This window comes from Botryllus schlosseri, chromosome 7 (assembly GCF_051294905.1).
Source record: "Botryllus schlosseri isolate E-star chromosome 7, Bs_hap1, whole genome shotgun sequence".
NCBI classification, from domain to species: domain Eukaryota; kingdom Metazoa; phylum Chordata; class Ascidiacea; order Stolidobranchia; family Styelidae; genus Botryllus; species Botryllus schlosseri.
Genome location: NC_137242.1, coordinates 28,186,373 through 28,207,516, shown reverse-complemented (window position 1 = coordinate 28,207,516; position 21,144 = coordinate 28,186,373). Strand labels below are relative to the sequence as shown.

The 21,144-nt window shown below is 39.5% G+C and overlaps 1 protein-coding gene across 1 annotated transcript; it reads left to right on the top strand.

The window, feature by feature from the left end:
* The first annotated feature begins 5,942 nt into the window (after window positions 1-5,942).
* On the top strand, window positions 5,943-6,518 carry LOC145443434 (uncharacterized). Its single transcript, XM_080321400.1, has 2 exons — window positions 5,943-6,240; window positions 6,295-6,518. Exons 1-2 carry the CDS (start codon window positions 5,943-5,945, stop codon window positions 6,516-6,518), a joined length of 522 nt encoding a protein of 173 aa, XP_080177526.1.
* Window positions 6,519-21,144: the final 14,626 nt, after the last annotated feature.

The following is a 21,144-nucleotide window of genomic DNA, read 5'->3' as shown; positions in this document are numbered from 1 at the left end:
TTTCGTGAACAAGCATTATGTATCAGAGTCGGGCATTCTTGATTACTCGTCAGGTCATATGTATGTGGTAAAGAAGCTATATTCGTCACTAGTCGAGAAGTGGCGCGTTAAAGTGTTTCAATACAAAGTCGAGACCAATGATGAAAATTGCTACCCACCCTTTGAGTATTTCGTGTCATTTGTAAGAGACCATTCAGAGCTCCAAAACATGCCGGAATTCAGAATGTTGAACGAAAACCAAAATAGTAATATCACGCAATCTGCTCAAAAGTTTGCCCGTGATAGATAGTTCATGTGTTTCATTTGAAACTAATGTTATGTCAAGCGAATGTAATTGCATGTTTTGTGGAAGAAATGACCACCATATCCCAGATTGTGTGGATTTTGAGAATTTACCGTTTTCTGAACGAATATCGTTTATGCGTGACAAGTTTCTATGTTATGGATGTGGGGAAAGATGTACCAGAATGCACCATGGTAAAGATTGTCCAAAACGCGTAGTTTGTTTGAAATGCGGAAAGTTACACTTGACTAGCTTGCATCTGTGCTCTGCTCCCGCTGTTTCTAATTGTATTGAAGTGTCCGAGCATAACACTGTGGGTGATTGATGATAGTATAATTTGCGATTTGGTCCCTGTCTGTTTTGTATTATCGCTATATTATGTATTTTGTTAGCATTTGCCTGTCTTTGCTGCCTGTTAGGGTCTATTTCTCCTTTTGTGTTTGATGTAATGTTTGTTAAAGTCCGATACCCCGACGTGAAGCCACATTGTTTACGAAAATAGTTGTAAAGACATTGTCGCACAAAAATGTCCTTAAAGGGGGGAATGCAAGATCTGTCCCAGCAGGGTGCCAGTAATGTTCCCGCGCAACCCTGTTCCTAACCTCATTTCACACGACCTTAATCTTATATCGATAAAGTAGTCAGCGAAGCACGTGCTTTGAGAGATCGCCATTGTAGCGCCGTAGCGGGCGTGCTCGCTCCCAAGTCACAGAGTCGTATACAGGCAATTAGATACATCAAACTTTGTTCTTTCTATATTCGTTAATATATTGCAGTATGATTTAAACCTGGTAAAGCTACAAGTTTCTGACCACTAATTACTACTATTTGGCTGTTCTGTGCTATAAAAGAAAGCTCCTTGGATCTGCGTGTGTGATCAGGATTGCCAGAGTACTCAGAGGTCATTAGTCAGTCAACTAGTGCGTACAGCGGAAACTGTAGCTGTATAGCGTCGACTCCAATCAAGCACTATATGACGTGTCTTGCAACAAGTCGTTGCAGCGACCGTTACAGTCATCAAAATATGAAAATTGGCATTGTCCCGATCAATCGCTTGACACCATGTGCCATTGATATAGTCATCGTGTTGCTGCGCTCCCATTGTTCAGAACAATCGACCTTTGGTGGCTATCTCGGAGTAGTTTTATTGCCCTGGCGAGATTTAAATTTGTATTTTTGGAATCAGTGCGAAACCTGCTATCTACCTATCCAATTGTGCGGACGCCAAGGTCGTGAGCTATTGGACTACAAATTATGTTGCTGTCGGGGCGATTTAGTGAGTCAGGTTTTATCGCCTAGAGCCCACGCACAACATATATTGCCATTAATTTTTATCATCTCCCTGCTCACGTAATCAGTTTTATAGGTAGAGCCGAGGGAGGTGTTTTTGAAAAGGTAGGGCCCCTCAATAATAATTGAACATCTTCGGTCGTACACCCGCAGGAACGAAACAGCACTTTGTCAGCCCCCCCTCCCCCCAAAAAAAATAAACTTGCGTGTTGGGCTCCATAGGGTGATGAACCTACCTATATCACCTTGTTCACTTTTGCCTAGAAACTATAGTCGTAGGCCTACTGTCAACTGAGTCAGCTCGAAGCGCGAAGATTTTCGATAATCCATGATAAAATCTGTCAATATAATCGGGAATTGCATATATATTGTTATCAATTTCTTGTCCTCGCTGCTCACGTAATCAGATTTTCCGGTAGGGCTGAGTGCGGGGTGTCTTGGAAACTGTATAGGGTCCATAAGTGTGATTCCGTAGCATTTTATTTCGTGACCCCCCGCCCAAAGGCTTTGAAACTAAGAGACGCACACGATCGTTCTGACACACTTCTTGGAGTCGCATGTTGCATGGCCTAAAACTTAATATGTCTTGGTGCGTGGTGGCGCGGTAATGCCCAACGCCGATATGCCCAACGCCCATTTCTATAAATCTTGCGCAGTTTTTCTTGGGGATGAGTACCCAAAAATCAAGATATTTGGCAGCATGAAATCACGCTCAGGTCAAAATAAATTGAAAAGATGCATAAATTTTCAAAAAATACTCTATAATTTATACTGATTCACGAAATAATTTTGAGCCCCGTTCGAGCTCCCCCCCCCCCCTTCATTGTGGTTTTTGCGTGGGGCAGTTCTGTCCTGTCGGTCCTGTCTTTACCTATGTCTATAGCTACTGCTCGTTAAACTGGAAAGTTATGGGACATTGCACTGAAACAGCAGTGACGTAATGATATCCGTCTACTCACAATTTTCCTCCGATGCTAATTAAAAACTCCAGACTCCAAGCCAAGCAAGTGTATGTTATAAAAATAAATTTACTTATTTGTCATAACTCGATTTCCTAATATTTTTTTTTTGGGGGGGGGGATGCAAGAAGGCTAGCTGGGGGCCGCGGTTGGGAATCAATGGTCAAGACTGTTGTATTCTGAAATCAATAGCGCGCTTCAAGGTGCTGCGATTGTCCAATTGTTAACGAATACTGCATGAGACATATTCGATTGTGCCACACCTGGCTCGTGTTTCTCTGCGATGGCATCGTCTGTAATAAAACTTTCTTGACGATTCTGAGGGGGTTCTGGTGCTCTGACACTGTTAATATTTGGATTTTTGGAATCAGTGTGACTATAGCATTTGATTGATACCAGTTGTTATGAATTCCGAGCTATATATTATGAATTGCATGGCCGCAGGTGAGGCACGACCTGACTGTGCCTCATCTGTGCCTCAACTCTCATTTCGCGCTGTATTTTCGAAGAATTATGCAAATTGATGATGTGTGAAAAAATGTTCAAATTTAGTTATTTATGAACATCGACGTAAAATATCAATCATCGACTCATGGAGGGTTTTCACAATTTTCACTTACTCACCCTGACGACAGGTGAGGCAGTGCCTCACCTGACTCATTGGACCGCACGTCACTGATTCAGCCGCATTACTGGAGACTGAAAAGCAGCATAAACTCTTCGAAATGTGGCGGGATTGAATGCAGCTCGTCCTGTCGGACAGAGAGACGAATCGGTATGAGGTTTCTCCACACGCCGCCGTAAGCTGTCGACTATGAGAGTTGATTGCATCGCTAATGTATCCATATGGCACAGCTAATTAATATTATGTGGAAGTCGAAAGGTAAACCGAAGACATTCGTTTCGTATAGCAGGCACTCTCGAAATTATGGCGATCTCTGGTCGCTGAGAGTATGTTGGCAGAAGCGATTCCGCATTACGTAAAGCAGGGGCCGGCAACCTTTTGTATGCAGCGTGCCAAAATATAGAAAAATTGCAAAATATCACCAACTGGCGTGCCAACCATATTTAATTTTGTCGTTTTTAGCGTTTCAAGCAAGGAATCACACCAACTATTTACCGGAAACTGGCAACGGCATCGGTTAAGTCGGTGATTCTTGCAGTATTGGTCGCGAAGGTTCGATGAAATTTTTTCGCTACCGCACTAGGCGTACCCCATAATGTACGTCATTTGTGCAGGATTTAAATTTGGTCGCGTAATGATCGATCTTCTGTTGTTGCCTTGATCGTTCCCGGGTCTACTGTGTTCGGTACCATAGCCAATAATGGACAGGCTTATCGAAGATGTTATGATGAGACGGCCTGGTGATAAAAATGTGCCAACTCCTGTATCATGCAAGTCGGTTTGATGTCACAATGTAGTTGGTCTGAAACCAGATTTGTCTGCAAAGCTCCAGAGATCGCGGTATAGCGGTAAAGGTTGTTGTCGTCGCTCCAGATGTATTGGAATCCCTTACACGTATCAGACGAAACTAAAATAATATATCCATTCGTGAGAAGAACACAGTTCCAAATTCGCATTTCGGCACGGGACTGATTATTACCCTCTGTGGGTCTCATTCCAGACGCGCGGCTCAAGCTGCAGGAGCTGGGGTATCCGTGTCGGTCATTTCGGCGCCTGGACACTGGACAGTGGACACACCAATGTCGAACGTTTTAGCCAACATTCGGCGCAGTTATATTTCAATGCTTCATCACCGCAAATCATTTTGGTCACGCACACTAAGCGCGGAGACGCCGGGTGCCGAAACGTGTGTCTCCTAGCATGAAAATGCCCAGCGCCAAAATGCTGGTTCTTATGAAATATTCGCGGTCCCACAGGATGCACAGTGCTCACTCCCAGACTAAAGCATCCAAACGGTTTCATGCGATATTAGGTTGCCGCATTTTTATTTTTGCGGGTTTCCCAAAATCAAGAAATCAGGCCAAGGTAAATCGCGCGCAGCGCGTAAAAAATGTTTTGTATAAATAAAATCTGTTCATTTATTCTATCAAATAATTTTAGCTTTTTCCATCTTGAAAAATGTTTTGCCACATGTGGTGATTATTGTTTCCTCGTGATCTCACCAATTGTGTTGATTACTCGCATTTGTGTTGATTACCCGCATCTTGCCCTACCTTATATATTGAGTGTTTTATGTACCGCGTTTAGTTGCTCGAGTCTTCATTTAGTTAATAAAAACCAAACTTGCGTTGAGGTCGTAGTACGTTTTCAGTACAATTTTATTAACTAAATGAACGTTGTCGTCTTTACCGTAAAAGACATGGCTGCTTACAACGAGAAGCTCATCCGCGTACCAGTGTTGGAAGTGTTACCACGTGCAGTGGATTCGCAGAAGGTTTTCAACCATTGGAAGCGTATGTTGGAGAGCTATATTGAAGCCGTTGAGCAATCAAGAAATGCCGGCTCCGCATCGTCTGGGAGTGGGTCGGATTCACCCGCACTTTCCGCCATCAATAAGATCGCTATTATGGGTGGATACATGTCTGCTGAGATATTTTCGTATATCGAAGATAAATAGAACTACCTTGAAGCAATGGAGAAATTGAAGAAGATGTATGTCAAGAAGAACAATACTATTTACGCTCGTCATATCCTCTCGACCAGAAAACAAATGACGAGTGAGAGCGTATCTGAATTTGCACAAGAATTGTTAACATTGGGCAAGAAATGCGAGTTCAAGTCGGTTACCGCAGAAACGCATTTGGAAGAATCTGTACGCGATGCGTTCATTTCTGGATTGCGATCAGCAAATATACGTCTTCGTCTTCTGGAACACGAGGAACTATCTTTGGATAAAGCACTTCAAGTTGCAGAGACTATGGAGAAAGCAGAGTGCTTCTCCCGTTCCTACGAGACCACCGCTACTGTGAGTAGCATGGCTCACATAGATTGCGCATCCGCACACATTGCTGCGAACAATGATGCGAGCGAGATCGCAAATGTGAATAGCGTGGCTCGCACGGATTGTACATCTTCGAATGATGGCGTAAGTGAAGTCGCGGTAGTCCGTCGTCAATCGTCGAAGTGTATATTTTGTGGTAACAGTCACGTTTTAGACCGTGTCCTATGCCCTGCTCGGTACGTGAGGTGTTTCAAGTGCCAAAAGCAAGGACATTTCAGTAACATGTGTCGATCCCAAGTAGTGAAAACAGCTGCGTCTGTCACTGAACCTCGAATCCCGTCCATTCTTGCATCTAATGGCTGTTCCTCGCTGTCCAACACTACTGTGCCCGCTTACATTCGTAAAGCAAAGTTGCGTGCCTTACTGGATTCCGGAGCTTGGGAAAATTACATGGATTCTTAAGTAGCCGCTTCGCTTGGGTTGAAAGGCAGAGGACTGCAAACCATGATCAAACTCGCTTCAGGACAATTCGCCGCCGAAGTGAACGGTTTCGTTTGTGTTCCTGTGGATTTGGGTGATCGAATATATAAGTCTGTTCGGTTCGGCGTTCTTGACGATCTTTGTTGCGATTTGGTTCTAGGCCATAATTTCTTCGAAAAGCATAAAAGAGTTGTTTTTGAATTCAGTGGCGATGGAGATCTAACCATCAACAGCGGCAGAGCAAGTGGCGGAGGCGATGGGATGGTCACAAATGAAAGCGTTGACGGGAGCGCTGATACAGCTGCAGCAGCAACTGATGCCTGTAATGTGATAGCTGCTAAAGTGGATGAGAAGCCGTGTATTTTTCGGTTTGTAGATGGGAACGTGCAGCCCTTGGCTACCAAGTCCAGAAACTACAGTAATGATGACAAGGTGTTTATACGTGACGAAGTCTCAAAACTTCTGGATTCTGGAGTGATTGAACCTTCCTCGTCTCCGTGGAGAGCTCAGGTATTGGTGGTAAAGGACTCCAGACACAAGAAGAGATTGGTCGTTGATTACTCACAAACAATCAACCGCTATACTCCGCTAGATGCGTAAGTAGTTAGTATGATCGGTCGCGATTCGTAATGGAGTTCTTATGGATGCGGCGGCACGGTGCCGAGAAACTCGTGGTGGCACGGTGACCCTTATCTCTTATGGGTGCGGTGGCACGGTGCCATTGTGTCTTATGGCGGGGGTCGCATGGTTACCTTTTCGGGTATAGGCTGCGGCGGCACGGTGCCTTGAAAACTCGTGGTGGCATGGTTACCTTTTCAGGTATAGGCGCGGTGACATGGTGACCTTTCAGGTAGAGATGATTTGACTAACGTTGTGGGTAAAGGCGCGGCGACATGGTGTTGAATATGTATCTGGTATGGTAAATAGTGACGTCATTGGTTCTTAGTTAATGTATATGTCGCAAATTATTATATATGACCGGTCCGAGTTGATCCTAACGTTTACGGTGAGTGCGACAATGATATATCGTTATTCTTATGGGCGCGGCGATGATTCGTACTTTCGTTTATAGAATGCGGGCGGCATGTCGTACTTTCAGCAAAAAGGGTGTGAAATAGTTTGCTAAATCTAGGAATCAGTCGCTTGGTAATTAGTTTACCACAGAGCCGGCGTAGACGGCGATTCGAATACCAACAATAGCCGCGTTCACATACTATCACTTCAAAAAGATGTGAAATATTTGTAAAATCCTACGAGCGCTGACAGGATAACACATCAGACAGCCATCTCTCGTGGTTTGGTGTTACAGAGACAGGAATCACGCACAAGTAATATTTTAGTAATTAGTTTGTCGCAGAGCCGGCGTAGACGGTGGTTCCAACACCAACAATAGCCGCGTTCACATACTAACACTCCAAATAGGTGTGAAATAGTTTGCAAACCCTGCGATCGCTGACAAGATAATGTCTCGGACATAGCCATCTTTCGCGACTTGGTGTTACATGCATGCCGATCGCTCACGCGGTGAAATTTGAGTGAGCAGTTTGTCACAGAACTTGATTTCACTCGTAAGATTTAATAAGTAACGAATAACAGAACCGCAGTGTCGGTAACTTGAATTGTGACAAATTGTCACTTATTTCTGCTCTAACCCTAATCCTTTGTGAAGTGAACGCTTATTCAGAAAGGTGTGAAATAATTTTAAAATCCTACGTCCGCTCACAGGGTAATGCTCCAGACATAGCGATCGCTCACGATTTGGTGTTACAGACATACCGATCGCTCACAAGGTAATATTTCGTAATTAGTTTGTCACAGAGCCGTCGCAGACGGTGATTCGTAAACCAACAATTTGACACTTTCTGGTGTTCGCTATATGTTTTGACACTTCGGAACGTGGTTGACTTTAGTTGTATGATAAGAATCATGCGAATATACAAGTAATGTGTCAATTTGTCATCTTGAAATGAAACTTACTACACAGCTCAAGTTGATTCGTATCTGAATGTGTTAATTCGGTACAATTCTAATTATTTTGAGAAATCTTTTTAACGTGATCTTTTGATTCGACCGTAACCTGAATATTACTGACGCCGACTTTCAGCCACATCGAATTATTCGCACATTCCGCGCCGCTGCCTATAGAATCAATACCAACTATAACTCTACAAGAATCAAGAATCACAAGTATGTGCATTATACAGTTATTGTCTTTCACAACATGAAATCAAACTCTTAACAAAAACACGCAACTAATCATTTGCCGACTCTAGCATTACCAAAAAATTCAGGTATTGTTGATTGAAAATCATTGAGTCCTTATTATCAAAAATGTTATAGTGCCGCATCCGAATCCATTTGCAGGATGTATAAAAGGAAATTCAGATAATCCAAAATGAAATATTAGGACTTTGACATAGTCTGAATTGAAATACATTGACAAACGTGACTACCAACTTTCACCCAGTCACATTTCGAGATTATACGCACATTGATTTGAAACAAGTAATGAAACATTACAACTCTATTCGCGACCTGTCTTTACGTTTGTCAAAGAGAGTTTCGGAAATACTATCACTATGACATCTCAACATTTTAACATCTTACCATACGCAAAAGAGTGAAATACAAAAACCTTGTCAAGTGAATCCGTTTGTAACTCACCCAACCAAAGCAAAAAGTATCCGTACGAAAAGTAGACAAGACTACGCAAGTAATCACTTCAACCCACAAACATATCAAGTTCGGTCTTAGGCATATACCACCAACTCGTCTTTTTTGTTCAACTGTAAAAGTCGTTACTATTCCGCAAGACAAAGAAATTACTATGCGGTATATTTTGTAAGACACAAGTAATTACTTCTCGGTGCCGGCGACTTGAGATTAACATAATATGTTTGAGTATACGAGATTTGAAAGTTTGACCATCGTAGTTGAGAATTCATTTCTTACAATCGAACGCACGTGTTATATCGGAAATTATCGTGATGTAAACATAAGGATTGTCACATCGATTTGACATATGGGATTTTGTAATGGTCAATCATGACTTGATTATTAAATTATTCGCGTTAATTAGATCCGTCGTTGTGGTGAAGGTTATTATGACAGCAACAAACTTTTCAGTACCGTTGTTATTAACATATTGAGTTGTAAAACTATGCGTGTCTGAAATGTTCATGATTGAAAAATTATTCCACCTTGGTACATATCACTCTGCGTATCGCGGATATCAGAAAATATTTTACAAATGTAATTGTTTCCAGTAACCAAGACTAAAGATGAAACAACAATTCCGTTTGCTGGTTAACAACCGGTGCAATACTTTATTGTCAGAATCTGTGACAGTGAATTGAAACACACTCACCTTACGCATTACGAATAAATCACTTTAGACTCCGGGCGGCGTCATTTAGTCCGTGTTAAACTCTGTTCACACTCTCTGTCGAATGCATGAAATGTAAAACATTACGAGGTTACACTCCAAGACTTTGATCATCACGAAAGTAAATAGAGGTATACTTGTTGGATACATCCTATTCAACAGATTTGGTTGATACAAAACTCATAACAACAATAAAATCGAAGTATGTGCTACACTGAAATCTACAAAAATGTGTTTGTATTGCTGTTCGTAGTAGTGATATCGATTTGAGCCTCCAGAATAATTATCATCATCTAACCAAACTACTGAAAGTCGTTGATGATGTTCACTGATTGCATACTAGAGCTATTTGTGCAACGCACACGATCAGAGAAATTGGAAAATTTTCCCATTGTCATTCGTCAAAGTAAATTTCATCACAATACTCACTCACTAAATACCTTACTTGTATGTGATTGAATCGCCGGTAATTAACTAGCTAAATCAAACCCCTAAGAAATTCCACTCACTCATCGGATATGAAACAGCGTCGCTTAATGTATGCTTTTCTAAATGTAAATCATATACGTCCAGCAGAAAACAATTTTCACACACTCGGAAATGAAACCAATGTGTTGGTCTCCATTCGATATTTTGTTTGTGTCAAATACTTTGCAATGAACACATTTGAGTGGTTGAGCTTTACATCATCAAGCTGTCATTTGTAAATCAAGATTTCGGTAAACTTGTAAATGTATCGTTTAACTAACCGAAATTTAGTGATTGGTGAACATACCAAACGATACACATCCACCTCCGAAATACTGCGTTGATCTTAATTTCCATCATCGTGATAATCGAAGTACATTTTCTTTCGAATTCGTAACAACCGGCGTTTCTATGACAATGATAAATTTTTGACAAGTTATGCTTAGAAGATTGGTTGCATATCGCGAAAAATAATATACCACTCATATTGATACTCATATTACTTGAGCTTCTCCGCTTAATGTAAATGCAAACTCAGCCGTCTTTTAACATCACAAAGACATTGATAAAAAGTAGGCAATCAAACGCTACAAGTTTAACTTTTGTAGGTTGTGTATGATTACCCCACGCAACTCATTTCTTACCAAAGGTATATGAAATATATTCATGGTACACGAAAATACTCGATATTCCCATGCTACGAACCTGTACAATGATTGGTGACGCTTTCAAACTGTTTCGATACCTCAATACCTTTATTGTCTGAATGGATGCTCATGTATCTTAATAATCAAATAGTTCAACACAGTACTAGTATTAACAGAAACATCAGAGTTGTTTACACAAAAGTTTGTAAGTGTACAGTATGCGAATACCATGTGTAAGTCCAGCACAATTGTGGTATCCATCCGAGTTTAGTTAACACAATTTACGACACCGAGGTCGCCTCATCTTTCGTAAGACAACAAACCAACCAAGGCTTCAGGATATGTCCATGTCATAGCAATAAATCAGCTACTCCAACAACAGAGTACATATGTTTTCTAGTTACGGTACTTACATCTTACACACAAGTCAATCTACTTTGCTAACGAAAAGTGTTGAGTCATCACCAGAGGTGGTCAAAGTAGTCAAGAAAGCTACTCAAGTAGAAGTAGAAGTAGCGACGAAAAAATCTACTCAAGTACGAGTAGAAGTACTTCTTTCATAAGCAATCTAAAACTACTTGAAGTAGAAGTAGAATTAACTGACTCTAAAAGTACTCAAGTAAGTAAGTAGTTTTGAAAACGATACCAATTAGTTCACATGGATTGTATAAAGGTGCAAATGAGCTGTGCGAAAGGTGACTAGCTTGATTCACATTGATGCATCCGCAGGTATCCAATTTTCGATAGCATAAGCATTCGTCCACATCATGGGATGAATGTGATAGGATTGATATGGAAATGCGGTACTTATACTGTTTTCTCGAACAGCACGTTTTAGAAAATAGCATGGTATGGCGCCATCCCTCATATTATAAGGTCCGTAGTTTAGTCGATGAGAAATACGGAGAAGTTGTATTGTATAAGATACGGTGTAAACACTTTTCGCAATTAGTAAACGTTAATAAAAAAATATGGTGGACCGTAAAAATGTTATATTGTGTAGCTTTATTTCCGGAAATTAAAGGCATTACTACACTTGCTTTTATATTTCAACATGTATAATATCCATACAAAAGAACTGATATTAATTATAACTCAAAGTATATGATGCTGGGAATTGAAAATGAAACATATTATTATTATAGGTAAAACATTGGCATGAGTGGGGCTTATCACAACTGAAGGCTTTTTGCGCCACGCACAGAACTAAGTTAAACCCTACAGAAAGTTCATAAAATATAACGGAGATAGGTACACATGTGCACATAAAAAGGTTTTACAATATTCCTCTCGTCGATCTGACATATTCAACAACATATCGCAGTACTTGTGGATCAGTCAGTAGGGTTCGCATGTCGAAATTTACATTCTTCGACTCTGCATGGCGTCGTAAGCATTCTCTTTGATAGCGGTATTTTCTACATTTCATAAACATAAATACTAGTTCTAAAAGTTGAACACGTTTTTCAGGCCTTTAGTCCAGAAAGTTTGAAAGGTGGTATGCTGGAACAGCTCTAAAACTAACATAAAATGTCAGAGTCCAATTTTCCACGTTAGGAAGCGCCATGGACATTAGGGCTCTTCAAAATTGACTTTTTTTCTCAAATCGTACTGGCTACTTAATAAAATTGTTAGGTTGCCTAATTTAAGCCTACACACAAAATTTGGTTCAATTCCAGCCAGTAACCGCTTTGCTACAGGAGAAGTAAGTTTCTATTTATCATATAAAAATAAATAATAAAAAATTTGAAAATTCTCTGTTCACCCCATGAAAGTGTTAGGCTGTCTATAGAAACGATGTTCCCCAAAGTTGGTTCAATTCAAAATTTGGATTTGAATAAAATAGTATTTACGGTGAGCACATCTATAATAAATAAACAAAGAATCGGTCACCGTAAATACTATTTTATTCAAATCCAAATTTTTCGTCGGCAATAACCCCGCTTCCACTGGTTGGAATTGAACCGAATTTGGTGAGCATCGTTTCTATAGACAGCCTAACACTTTCATGGGGTGAACAGAAAATTTTCAAATTTTTTATTATTTATTTTAAATAAAAAATAAAAACTTACTTCTCCTGTAGCAAAGCGGTTACTGGCTGGAATTGAACCAAATTTTGTGTGTAGGCTTAAATTAGGTAACCTAACAATTTTATCAAGTAGCCAGTACGTTTCGAGAAAAAGAGTCATTTTTGAAGAGCCCTAATGGACATGCGAGATTAAAATATGACAAGTAAATGCTAGATTGCGAAACATCGGTTTCAAACGTTATGATGAGCCCCATGTACTGCGATGAATCATTTCATATAGGCGAAGGGCGACAATGTGGTGTGAACTCAGGGATTTCTAGATATATAGTTCTAGATATCCCTGTGTGAACGCAATCACGCCAACCCGCTAGCTATAAATTATATTGATCGATACTTTCGCGGGAAATCATACTGGCAACGCCCATACCACTGCGCGCCAAGCGCGACGAAAATTTTGGGCTTTACTCAACTTTTATGGAAATTAAATGTTGGTACTCCGTGAAAACAGCTCCGAAATTCCTCAGGCTATTTTCCTGATTGGAAGATTGAACTACTTCTACTTGACAAACTGAAAATAGCGAAAAGTAAGTAAGTAGATCACAAAATATTATGAAGTAGAAGTAGAAGTAGCAAAAATCAGATCTACTTGAGTAAGTACCGGAAGTAGAGGAAAACTACTTGAGTACTTCGAAAAAGTAGAAGTACTTCGTTACTGACCACCTCTGGTCATCACATGGTTGTCCTCACAACAATACAACTAAAACATACTAGCATACAAAATGGTCGTTATAATTTGCACACCAACGGTACATCGTACAAGTAACGAGTCTCGAGAATCCAGTTATTCAAATAACGTGAAAGTGTTTCCACGCCAAGTTGTTATGTTGACGAAAGCGTATATTGTAATATCATGATCGATTTGCATTCGTTGGTCTCAAAATGTCACTACTCTAAATAATTATTTTTCCCTCAAACACGGTACATCGTACAAGTAACAAGGGTCTTGAGGGTCGAGTTATTGAAAAAAAAACTTTAAAGTGTTTCTCCTGCACCAAGTCGTTATGTTGACGAAAGCGTATATTGTAATACCATGATCGATTCGCATTCGTTGGTCACATACTGTCACTACTCTAAATAATTATTTTTCACTCAAACACAAAAGCATACTTGTCACCATTCGTTTTCATCAAGCACGAGTTCAAGAAACTTACTTACTACGACATGAATAGCTATTTTTATGTTGTGTAAATAGGTAATAATAAATTTTAGTAACACTATATCAACATCATCGAGTTGTGCGAATAGATTTACATGTGGTCTTGCGGTTTTAATCGAAGCACACAGCGTGGTCTAATGTAGAGTCCTCTTTATTGTACAGCAACTCGGTAATCGAGCTGTATGCATTAACATTTGAACAAAGATCTTGCTTCGTCACGTGAAAAATATCTTCACTGTCACGATACTCTGCACAAGATGTGTGAGTCATCTCTATTGTACAGCAACTCGGTAATCGAAATGCATTAACATTTAAACAACGATCTTGGTTCGTCACGCGAAAAATATCTTTACTGTCCCGACACTCTGATACTCTGCACAAGATGTGTAAATCATTTTCATACTCGTAATATTACGCTAACGAAATACCGACGTCAAGCGAAAACGTTTAACAACATCAATGACACTGAACATACGATACCTACCCGAGTAAAAATATCATTTTCGTTTGGAAATATATTTTTTCCCTCAGCAACAAACCATTTTCACTTGGAAATATATTTTTTCCCTGAGCAACAAACCATTTTCACTTGACGGTCCGTCGTTAACCTGAGTAAAAATATCACTTTCCTTTGGAGATCTATCGTTTATCCAGAATAAAAATACATTTTCACTTGGAAATCGACCTTTTCTCTGAACAACAAACCCTTTTCGTCTGCAAATCTATTTTTTCCTACAACAACAAACCATTTTCACTTGGAAAAATACTTTTTACCTAGAGTAACTAATCATTTTCTTTTGGAAATATATTTTCTCACTGGGCAACAAACCCTTTTCGTTTGGAAAACTATCATTTACCCGAGTACCAATACCGTTTTCACTTGGAAATCTATGAAAATTGGTGACATTCGATCTGCATCAAAATTGCCGGCTATGATAATGTCTGTGGATCGAAGGCTTACTCCCCGATGTTTTTATACCAACACATTCCATGCAATGTCAGACACCTCCATTTACGCGTATACTTGTGTGGCCAAACAATCGCGACGTTTGTGTGGGTGGTATTTTTTCGTGGAAACACAAGGTGTAACATGTTTACTTGAATATTGGTCGTTGGGTCGTGAGTGAATACCCGGATCCGATCACACACTTTCTTATGTTCATCCGGTTTCAGCTGACTGGAGCGACATGTATTGACCAATAAAGACACAATATAGTAAACATGCGGGAGAAAACTCAAACCGAATTGTTAGCGCGGTGGGAAACATAAATTCAACCGTTTTCCGAACACCGTTATCCACGTACCAACCATCGTCGAGGAGGTGTTTTATTCAGACATTTTGACTCTGGAAAATCCAAAGCACGAACCCGGACATCACAGACGTGTCGAAACCTATTGTCCCATTTCCAAAACATACACGTCGATGTACAGCACATTGCATGTGGGTAACCGATGATTTTGACGGGGTGCACCAGCACAATTGAATATGCGACTACACAAATGTATCGGAGTCGTTGTTGGTATATATTTTGTCACTGTCCGTTGTAACAATATACAAAAATATCAAATTGACCGGTGTGGTGGTCGGTTTTCAAAACGAAAATGGTATTGTTACCCAGAGAAAAGATAGATTTCCAAGTGAAAACGGTATTGGTACTCGGGTAAATGATAGTTTTCCAAACGAAAAGGGTTTGTTGCCCAGGGAGAAAATATATTTCCAAAAGAAAATGATTAGTTACTCTAGGTAAAAAGTATTTTTCCAAGTGAAAATGGTTTGTTGTTGTAGGAAAAAATAGATTTGCAGACGAAAAGGGTTTGTTGTTCAGAGAAAAGGTCGATTTCCAAGTGAAAATGTATTTTTATTCTGGATAAACGATAGATCTCCAAAGGAAAGTGATATTTTTACTCAGGTTAACGACGGACCGTCAAGTGAAAATGGTTTGTTGCTCAGGGAAAAAATATATTTCCAAGTGAAAATGGTTTGTTGCTGGGGGAAAAAATATATTTCCAAGGGAAAATGGTAATTTTACACAGGTAAACATCAGTTGTCCAAACGAAAATGATATTTTTACTCGGGTAGGTATCGTATGTTCAGTGTCATTGATGTTGTTAAACGTTTTCGCTTGACGTCGGTATTTCGTTAGCGTAATATTACGAGTATGAAAATGATTTACACATCTTGTGCAGAGTATCAGAGTGTCGGGACAGTAAAGATATTTTTCGCGTGACGAACCAAGATCGTTGTTTAAATGTTAATGCATTTCGATTACCGAGTTGCTGTACAATAGAGATGACTCACACATCTTGTGCAGAGTATCGTGACAGTGAAGATATTTTTCACGTGACGAAGCAAGATCTTTGTTCAAATGTTAATGCATACAGCTCGATTACCGAGTTGCTGTACAATAAAGAGGACTCTACATTAGACCACGCTGTGTGCTTCGATTAAGACCGCAAGACCACATGTAAATCTATTCGCACAACTCGATGATGTTGATATAGTGTTACTAAAATTTATTATTACCTATTTACACAACATAAAAATAGCTATTCGTGTCGTAGTAAGTAAGTTTCTTGAACTCGTGCTTGATGAAAACGAATGGTGACAAGTATGCTTTTGTGTTTTTGTGAAAAATAATTATTTAGAGTAGTGACAGTTTGTGACCAACGAATGCGAATCGATCATGGTATTACAATATACGCTTTCGTCAACATAACGACTTGGTGCAGGAGAAACACTTTAAAGTTTTTTTTTCAATAACTCGACCCTCAAGACCCTTGTTACTTGTACGATGTACCGTGTTTGAGGGAAAAATAATTATTTAGAGTAGTGACATTTTGTGACCAACGAATGCAAATCGATCATGATATTACAATATACGCTTTCGTCAACATAACAACTTGGCGTGGAAACACTTTCACGTTATTTGAATTACTGGATTCTCGAGACTCGTTACTTGTACGATGTACCGTTGGTGTGCAAATTATAACGACCATTTTGTATGCTAGTATGTTTTAGTTGTATTGTTGTGAGGACAACCATGTGATGACTCAACACTTTTCGTTAGCAAAGTAGATTGACTTGTGTGTAAGATGTAAGTACCGTAACTAGAAAACATATGTACTCTGTTGTTGGAGTAGCTGATTTATTGCTATGACATGGACATATCCTGAAGCCTTGGTTGGTTTGTTGTCTTACGAAAGATGAGGCGACCTCGGTGTCGTAAATTGTGTTAACTAAACTCGGATGGATACCACAATTGTGCTGGACTTACACATGGTATTCGCATACTGTACACTTACAAACTTTTGTGTAAACAACTCTGATGTTTCTGTTAATACTAGTACTGTGTTGAACTATTTGATTATTAAGATACATGAGCATCCATTCAGACAATAAAGGTATTGAGGTATCGAAACAGTTTGAAAGCGTCACCAATCATTGTACAGGTTCGTAGCATGGGAATATCGAGTATTTTCGTGTACCATGAATATATTTCATATACCTTTGGTAAGAAATGAGTTGCGTGGGGTAATCATACACAACCTACAAAAGTTAAACTTGTAGCGTTTGATTGCCTACTTTTTATCAATGTCTTTGTGATGTTAAAAGACGGCTGAGTTTGCATTTACATTAAGCGGAGAAGCTCAAGTAATATGAGTATCAATATGAGTGGTATATTATTTTTCGCGATATGCAACCAATCTTCTAAGCATAACTTGTCAAAAATTTATCATTGTCATAGAAACGCCGGTTGTTACGAATTCGAAAGAAAATGTACTTCGATTATCACGATGATGGAAATTAAGATCAACGCAGTATTTCGGAGGTGGATGTGTATCGTTTGGTATGTTCACCAATCACTAAATTTCGGTTAGTTAAACGATACATTTACAAGTTTACCGAAATCTTGATTTACAAATGACAGCTTGATGATGTAAAGCTCAACCACTCAAATGTGTTCATTGCAAAGTATTTGACACAAACAAAATATCGAATGGAGACCAACACATTGGTTTCATTTCCGAGTGTGTGAAAATTGTTTTCTGCTGGACGTATATGATTTACATTTAGAAAAGCATACATTAAGCGACGCTGTTTCATATCCGATGAGTGAGTGGAATTTCTTAGGGGTTTGATTTAGCTAGTTAATTACCGGCGATTCAATCACATACAAGTAAGGTATTTAGTGAGTGAGTATTGTGATGAAATTTACTTTGACGAATGACAATGGGAAAATTTTCCAATTTCTCTGATCGTGTGCGTTGCACAAATAGCTCTAGTATGCAATCAGTGAACATCATCAACGACTTTCAGTAGTTTGGTTAGATGATGATAATTATTCTGGAGGCTCAAATCGATATCACTACTACGAACAGCAATACAAACACATTTTTGTAGATTTCAGTGTAGCACATACTTCGATTTTATTGTTGTTATGAGTTTTGTATCAACCAAATCTGTTGAATAGGATGTATCCAACAAGTATACCTCTATTTACTTTCGTGATGATCAAAGTCTTGGAGTGTAACCTCGTAATGTTTTACATTTCATGCATTCGACAGAGAGTGTGAACAGAGTTTAACACGGACTAAATGACGCCGCCCGGAGTCTAAAGTGATTTATTCGTAATGCGTAAGGTGAGTGTGTTTCAATTCACTGTCACAGATTCTGACAATAAAGTATTGCACCGGTTGTTAACCAGCAAACGGAATTGTTGTTTCATCTTTAGTCTTGGTTACTGGAAACAATTACATTTGTAAAATATTTTCTGATATCCGCGATACGCAGAGTGATATGTACCAAGGTGGAATAATTTTTCAATCATGAACATTTCAGACACGCATAGTTTTACAACTCAATATGTTAATAACAACGGTACTGAAAAGTTTGTTGCTGTCATAATAACCTTCACCACAACGACGGATCTAATTAACGCGAATAATTTAATAATCAAGTCATGATTGACCATTACAAAATCCCATATGTCAAATCGATGTGACAATCCTTATGTTTACATCACGATAATTTCCGATATAACACGTGCGTTCGATTGTAAGAAATGAATTCTCAACTACGATGGTCAAACTTTCAAATCTCGTATACTCAAACATATTATGTTAATCTCAAGTCGCCGGCACCGAGAAGTAATTACTTGTGTCTTACAAAATATACCGCATAGTAATTTCTTTGTCTTGCGGAATAGTAACGACTTTTACAGTTGAACAAAAAAGACGAGTTGGTGGTATATGCCTAAGACCGAACTTGATATGTTTGTGGGTTGAAGTGATTACTTGCGTAGTCTTGTCTACTTTTCGTACGGATACTTTTTGCTTTGGTTGGGTGAGTTACAAACGGATTCACTTGACAAGGTTTTTGTATTTCACTCTTTTGCGTATGGTAAGATGTTAAAATGTTGAGATGTCATAGTGATAGTATTTCCGAAACTCTCTTTGACAAACGTAAAGACAGGTCGCGAATAGAGTTGTAATGTTTCATTACTTGTTTCAAATCAATGTGCGTATAATCTCGAAATGTGACTGGGTGAAAGTTGGTAGTCACGTTTGTCAATGTATTTCAATTCAGACTATGTCAAAGTCCTAATATTTCATTTTGGATTATCTGAATTTCCTTTTATACATCCTGCAAATGGATTCGGATGCGGCACTATAACATTTTTGATAATAAGGACTCAATGATTTTCAATCAACAATACCTGAATTTTTTGGTAATGCTAGAGTCGGCAAATGATTAGTTGCGTGTTTTTGTTAAGAGTTTGATTTCATGTTGTGAAAGACAATAACTGTATAATGCACATACTTGTGATTCTTGATTCTTGTAGAGTTATAGTTGGTATTGATTCTATAGGCAGCGGCGCGGAATGTGCGAATAATTCGATGTGGCTGAAAGTCGGCGTCAGTAATATTCAGGTTACGGTCGAATCAAAAGATCACGTTAAAAAGATTTCTCAAAATAATTAGAATTGTACCGAATTAACACATTCAGATACGAATCAACTTGAGCTGTGTAGTAAGTTTCATTTCAAGATGACAAATTGACACATTACTTGTATATTCGCATGATTCTTATCATACAACTAAAGTCAACCACGTTCCGAAGTGTCAAAACATATAGCGAACACCAGAAAGTGTCAAATTGTTGGTTTACGAATCACCGTCTGCGACGGCTCTGTGACAAACTAATTACGAAATATTACCTTGTGAGCGATCGGTATGTCTGTAACACCAAATCGTGAGCGATCGCTATGTCTGGAGCATTACCCTGTGAGCGGACGTAGGATTTTAAAATTATTTCACACCTTTCTGAATAAGCGTTCACTTCACAAAGGATTAGGGTTAGAGCAGAAATAAGTGACAATTTGTCACAATTCAAGTTACCGACACTGCGGTTCTGTTATTCGTTACTTATTAAATCTTACGAGTGAAATCAAGTTCTGTGACAAACTGCTCACTCAAATTTCACCGCGTGAGCGATCGGCATGCATGTAACACCAAGTCGCGAAAGATGGCTATGTCCGAGACATTATCTTGTCAGCGATCGCAGGGTTTGCAAACTATTTCACACCTATTTGGAGTGTTAGTATGTGAACGCGGCTATTGTTGGTGTTGGAACCACCGTCTACGCCGGCTCTGCGACAAACTAATTACTAAAATATTACTTGTGCGTGATTCCTGTCTCTGTAACACCAAACCACGAGAGATGGCTGTCTGATGTGTTATCCTGTCAGCGCTCGTAGGATTTTACAAATATTTCACATCTTTTTGAAGTGATAGTATGTGAACGCGGCTATTGTTGGTATTCGAATCGCCGTCTACGCCGGCTCTGTGGTAAACTAATTACCAAGCGACTGATTCCTAGATTTAGCAAACTATTTCACACCCTTTTTGCTGAAAGTACGACATGCCGCCCGCATTCTATAAACGAAAGTACGAATCATCGCCGCGCCCATAAGAATAACGATATATCATTGTCGCACTCACCGTAAACGTTAGGATCAACTCGGACCGGTCATATATAATAATTTGCGACATATACATTAACTAAGAACCAATGACGTCACTATTTACCATACCAGATACATATTCAACACCATGTCGCCGCGCCTATACCCACAACGTTAGTCAAATCATCTCTACCTGAAAGGTCACCATGTCACCGCGCCTATACCTGAAAAGGTAACCATGCCGCCACGAGTTTTCACGGCACCGTGCCGCCGCAGCCTATACCCGAAAAGGTAACCATGCGACCCCCGCCATAAGACACAATGGCACCGTGCCACCGCACCAATAAGAGATAAGGGTCACCGTGCCACCACGAGTTTCTCGGCACCGTGCCGCCGCATCCATAAGAACTCCATTACGAATCGCGACCGATCATACTAACTACTTGCGTATCCGCTTCCGAAGATTGAAAACGTCGTAAATGAAGTAGCTCGAGGTAAATGGTACAGTGCGATAGA